Source organism: Saimiri boliviensis, chromosome 7, assembly GCF_048565385.1.
Source record: "Saimiri boliviensis isolate mSaiBol1 chromosome 7, mSaiBol1.pri, whole genome shotgun sequence".
NCBI classification, from domain to species: Eukaryota; Metazoa; Chordata; class Mammalia; order Primates; family Cebidae; genus Saimiri; species Saimiri boliviensis.
Genome location: NC_133455.1, coordinates 120,360,454 through 120,366,453, shown reverse-complemented (window position 1 = coordinate 120,366,453; position 6,000 = coordinate 120,360,454). Strand labels below are relative to the sequence as shown.

The window sequence follows — 6,000 nt, the reverse complement described above, 5'->3', positions numbered from 1 at the left end:
TTACAGGTTAACACCCTCCATGCACACCACAGACAGCTCCACACCCACACGTGCACAAGCTTGTGTCTAAACCTTGCTTCAGGAACAAGCCAGAAGAGTTTTGGGCTCTAAGATAAACAGGAGAGAAACAAAAACAACTTCTAAAAAAAGACTCACTCCTGGTAACTTGGTTTTAAAAGTAGCGGGAATACCACTACTTGCACAAACAGGCTTCAACTTCTCCCTGCTCCCTCTATGGCTAATCAAGGGAGAAGCTGAAGGAATCAATCTGTCAATAAAAACATATTGTTACTCACTTTGTAGAATAAAGCCTATGCCTTGGAGACTATTAGGTAAATTACAATTTTTAAAAAACTTTTAGGGATACAGGAACAAAGCAAAGAACAACGGAAGTCCCAATGCCTCAGTATTAAGACTGTGCAGGCCAGGCGCGGTGGCTCACACCAGTATTCCCAACATTTTGGGAGGCCGAGGGGGGCGGATCACGAGGTCAACAGATCGAGACCATCCTAGCCAACAGGGTGAAACCCCGTCTCTACTAAAAATACACACAAAAAATTAGCTGGGCGTGGTGGCATGCGCCTGTAGTCCCAGCTACTCCGGAGGCTGAGGCAGGAAAATTGCTTGAACCCGGGAGGTGGAGGTTGCAGTGAGCCGAGGTCGCGCCACTGCACTCCAGCCTGGTGCCTGGTGACAAAGTGAGACTCTGTCTCAAGAAAAAAAAAACAAAAAACAAAAAACAAAAAAAAAAAACGGCTGTGCGGGAGGCCACCCCACTCGTGGTGACTGGGGACCCGGTTCGGCAGTGATGTCAGGCAGCGTCGTCCTCAGGCTGTTATTCAATTTCCTTGATAAATAGACAGGGTTTCTTGGCCAGTTGTAAAGCTACTACCCCAAAGCAGGCTGGGTGACCTCAGACGGCTCCGCAGGGACCGGAAGGTCACTGGAGCCACTAGTGAAAATGATGCTGTCACTACCAACTCAAAAGACCACCTATCAGTGTGCCATGTGCCACCTCCTGGAGCACACACATACACACACACTCACACGTGTGTGCATATGTACACCTCCCCCAGGAGCCGCAGCCAAGACGGGCATCCCACATCAGGGATGAATGGCAGGTCTGTCCCGCCAGCTGTGAGCTCTCTCCCACCCCAAGAAAGCAGCAGACTCAGACGGCGGAGCCTGGAGGAGCCCACGCAGTCTGTTCCCGGCACCAGTGCGTGTGGAGGGACTTGAGGGCAGCGAAATGGAATCAGAAAGAGAAATCATCGACATTCAAGTAAGTTCTCTCTGGAAGCAAGCAGAGGGGAAATTGGGAGCAGAAGTGAAGCTGGAAGAACAGAGGATTGTTACTTTAGAGACATATTCTCTGTCCGCACTCTCTTTCTTACTCACTCTCTTCTCCAAATGCACCCTAGGTTTTGTCCCTCTGTTTTCTCTTTCTCTCCGTTTCCCTGTCTGGTTCTTCACTTGTTTTGAAAATCTGAAAAACAGATTGGTTAAGTCCCTCTTGGCTTCTGCTGTTTCTTGTCAATCAAAGAGCTAATTAGATCCCTGTTACCAGAAAATGATTTCACATTCTGAGCAGTGCTTTCCCGAAGCCCCAGGACAGAAGAGACTTCTCTTAGAGCTGCTGGGCAGTTCTTTGGAGACAGGAAAGATATGAATTTTGAGGCTAGGAAGAGAGGCAGCTGGCCAACTTTGCATTTTATAGGTTAGAAAAAAACTGGAGCCATTTCTCGGCTATCCTCACAAAGCTCTACTGTGTAGGACAGAAAGCGTCTCATTTGGACAGTGCAAGGAAAGGAAATCAGTGTAATCTCCTAGGAAGAGGCAGAGATGTGTGTCCCTTTCTAGCTGGGATGGGCTTGGAAGGCATCAGAGGTTCCAATCCACCACTGGAGGGGAAAGAGGTGGGATGTATGGTGAGAGGAGAGCCAGATTGCGGGGAGCTGTACTCCCTGACTCCCGGTTAATGGATAGAATAGAATCAACCCTTCTGTGACCACTGCTGAGGTTGTGTGACATTTCAGAGAATCGAACAATTAAAGTGTGGAAAAGGACTGTTGATATCAAGAACCTGTGATCCCTGAACCTGGTCCTCGAACAAAATCTCAACCAGCCACCCAATATATACTTCAGATTAAAGAAGAGCTGTTTTGTTGAAGCAAAGTATATGCATGCGTCTCTCTCTCACTCTCTGTGTGTGTTTTGGGCAGGGTGGCATGAGTCTGGCAGAGTCTCTGTCCTTGACCCCTTCACCCCTGAGACACCACCAGGAACTTGTAGGACTGCTTGCTGTACTGTGTCAAAACCATTCACCTAGTACAACTGCATACCCAGTGTTGTTTTCCTGGATTGGCAGCCAACCCCAAGAACAGTCCCACCTCAAGGCTTGCTGGTCTCGCCATCTGGAACCTTTTTTCCCTGTCTTATCTCCTGACTGGCCCTTCCTAGTATATTCAGATCAAAGCTCAAATGTTACTTCCCCAGGGAGACCTCCTCTGACCAGCCTCTTTATAGGATGCCTCCTCCCCAATTTGTCTTTATCATTTGTTTAATTTCTTTCTTCTTTCTTTCTTTCTTTCTTTCTTTCTTTCTTTCTTTCTTTCTTTCTTTCTTTCTTTCTTTCCTTCTTTCCTTCTTTCCTTCTTTCCTTCTTTCCTTCTTTCCTTCTTTCTTTCTTTCTTTCTTTCTTTCTTTCTTTCTTTCTTTCTTTCTTTCTTTCTTTCTTTCTTTCTTTCTTTCTGAGACAGGGTCTCACTCTGTTGCCTAGACATTGGCCTCAGCCTCCCAAGTAGCTGGGATTACAGGCACTCACTACCACACCTGGCTAATTTTTGTATTTTCAGTAGAGACAGGTTTCACCTTGGTCAGGCTGCTCTCAAACTCCTAACCTTGTGATCTGCCTGCCTCGGCCTCCCAAAGTGCTGGGATTACAGGGGTGAGCCACTGCACCTGGCCTGTTTAATTTCTTTCGTAGTACTGCTCACCACCTGAAGTTACGTTGCTTATTTATTTAGCAGGTATTGCCTGTCACTTTCACTAGGACACAAGATCTCCCAGAGCAGCGCCTCCCCTGTTTCATTCACTGCTGCAGCCCTAGTGCACGAGGCAACTCTTGGTACACAGTAAGTGCTTTGGAAAACATTTATTAAACGAGTGAGTTAAGGAAGCCATGATAGGAATAAGGTCATTTAATGAGCCCAAGACCTCCAATCTAGGTCTTCTGTCTAGGGTGTATTTTCTTGTTACTTTTCCTAGTTCTTGTCTCTATAAGATCCTTAGTAGTTAAGGAAATTGGAAGTAGTTAAGGAAAATTGTCTCTGTCTCTAGTAGGTAACTAAAGTGTTACTGTACCTTTCTCTTCACTTGTCATTCACTCTCTTCTAATATGCTATTTAATTCTCGTATCTTACTCACATTTTCCTTTGGTCAGAACGTTATCCATTACTTTCTACAATTTCTTGTCCACCTTTGGCTGGGCACAGTGTCCCATGTCTGTAATTCTAGCTTTTTGGAGGCCAAGGCAGGAGGATCACTTGAGCTCAAGAGTTAGAGACCAGTTGGACAGGCGCGGTGGCTCACACCTGTAATCCTAGCACTTTGGGACGCCGAGGCAGGTGGATCACGAGGTCAAGAGTTTGAGACCAGTCTGATCAACCTGGTGAAACCCCATTTCTAATAAAAATACAAAAATTGGCCAGGCATAGTGGCATGCACCTGTAATCCCAGCCACTCAGGAGGCTGAGGGAAGAGAATTGCTTGAATCCGAGAGGCAGAGGTTGCAGTGAGCTGAGATTGTGCCACCGCACTCCATCCTGGGGGACAGAGTGAGATTCTCTCTCTCAAAAAAAAAAAAAAAGAGTTAGAGACCAGCCTGGGCAATATAGCAAGACCCTATTTCTATTAAAAATTAAAAAATAATTAACTAGGCATGGTGGCGTGCACCTGTAATCCCAGCTACTTGAGAGGGTACGGTGGGAGGACCGTTTGAAGCTAGGGGTTCTAGGTTGCAGTGAGCTACAAACATGCCATCGCACTCCAGCCTGGGCAGCAGAGCCAGACCCTATCTCTAAAAACAAAACAACAGGCCGGGCACAATGGCTCATGCCTGTAATCCCAGCACTTTGGGAGGCCAAGGCAGGTGGATCCCCTGAGGTAGGGAGTTCAAGACCAGCCTGACCAACATGGAGAAATCCCATCTCTACTAAAAATACAAAATTAGCCGGGTGTGGTGGTATATGCCTGTAATCTCAGCAACTCAAGAGGCTGAGGAAGGAAAACCACTTGAACCCAGGAAGCAGAGGCTATAGTGAGCTGAGATCGTGCCATTGCACTCCAGCCTGGGCAACAAGAGTGAAACTCTCTTTCTCTTAAAAAACAAAAAACAGAAACCAAAAAACAAAAAGCAACCATTAACACTCTTTAGTTAAAACAATGTTTCCCCAAAACGTGGTACAATGATCACCAATGGGTAGTAAAGGTACTATCCATGGCTGACACGTGTTTATTATAGTGATTATCATTAAAGTTTTAATATTCATTAGAAAGAGCATAACAACCTATCAGACCTATGATTCCATTTTTTTTTTTTTTTTTTTTGAGATGAAGTTTCACTCTTGTCACCCGAGCTGGAGTGCAATGGTGTGATCTTGGCTTACCACAACCTCCACCTCCTGGGTTCAAATGATTCTCCTGCCTCAGCCTCCCAAGTAGCTGGAATTACAGGCACCTACCACCACGCCCAGCTAATTTTGTATTTTTAGTAGAGATGGGAGTTTCGTCATGTTGGTCAGGCTGGTCTCAAACTGCTGACCTCAGGTGATCCACCCTCCTTGGCCTCCCAAAGTGCTGGGATTGCAGGCATGAGCCACAGCGCTTGCCTCCCCACTCCCCACCGCTTTTTTTTTTTTTTTTTTTTAGAGGCAGGGTCTTGCTCTGTCACGCAGACAGGAGTGCAGTGGTGCAATCTCAGCTTACTGCAGCCTTAACCTCCTGGGCAAAAGGGATCCTCCTGCCTCAGCCTCTTGAGTAGTTGGGACTACACGTATGCATTACCATCCTCAGCTAATTTTTTTTTTTTTTTTTTTTAGAAATGGGGTCTCCACGCCTGTAATCCCAGCACTTTGGGAGGCGAAGGCGGGTGGATCACGAGGTCAAGAGATTGAGACCATTCTGGTCAACATGGTGAAACCCCGTCTCTACTAAAAATACAAAAAATTAGCTGGGCATGGTGGCGTATGCCTGTAATCCCAGCTACTCAGGAGGCTGAGGCAGGAGAATTGCCTGAACCCAGGAGGCGGAGATTGCGGTGAGCCGAGATCGTGCCATTGCACTCCAGCCTGGGTAACAAGAGTGAAACTCCATCTCAAAAAAAAAAAAAAAAAAAAAAAAAAGAAAAGAAATGGGGTCTCACAATGTTGCCTAGGCTGGTCTCTAACTGCTGGACTTTAGTGATCTTCCTGCCTTAGCCTCCTGAAGACTTGGGATTATAGGCGTAAGCCACATGCCAAGCCAATTTCAGCATTTGTATTGCTTAGGATGAGCCTAAAGTAAATGGCAGAACTTTTTTTGACACCTTTATGCAGCTTCCACATGACCTGGGCATACCCTAAGTGTCTCAATGACTGTTTCTGCCTGACCTGTTCAGAAATGTGGCAGGCTTGGGTGACATGGCTCACAGGTGTGTGTGCCTGCACCTACTACTGCACTGACATTGAAATCCTGAACATGGCACAACTGAAGTTTGGGCAACTCTAATCTAAAATAACATTAATTTGAGCCTCTATAATTAGTGTTGCAGATGTGTCTCCAGACCTGTGAAACTGGGACGGGTAGTAGTGGCACAGCTGGCGGTGAAGAGTGGCGCACGGCACTCAGAGCAGGCGGCCTCCACCAGCTGGATGCCTGGAGCGGCTCCTTTCCTTCTACAGCCTGTGGCTGTGGCCTCCAAGCCCCTGCCCTTCTCCCTGCCTTCACTGGCAGCCCTGCCAG

General features: G+C 46.8%; 1 protein-coding gene across 1 annotated transcript in view; it reads left to right on the top strand.

The window, feature by feature from the left end:
- Nucleotides 1-927: 927 nt before the first annotated feature.
- The window catches only part of NINJ2 (ninjurin 2), a 93,976-nt gene continuing 88,903 nt past the window's right edge, over nt 928-6,000 (top strand). The window contains exon 1 of the mRNA XM_003934469.4: nt 928-1,282. Coding sequence (XP_003934518.2) covers nt 1,250-1,282 — 33 coding nt within the window. The 5' untranslated portion in view covers nt 928-1,249. The remainder of the gene's footprint in view (nt 1,283-6,000) is intronic.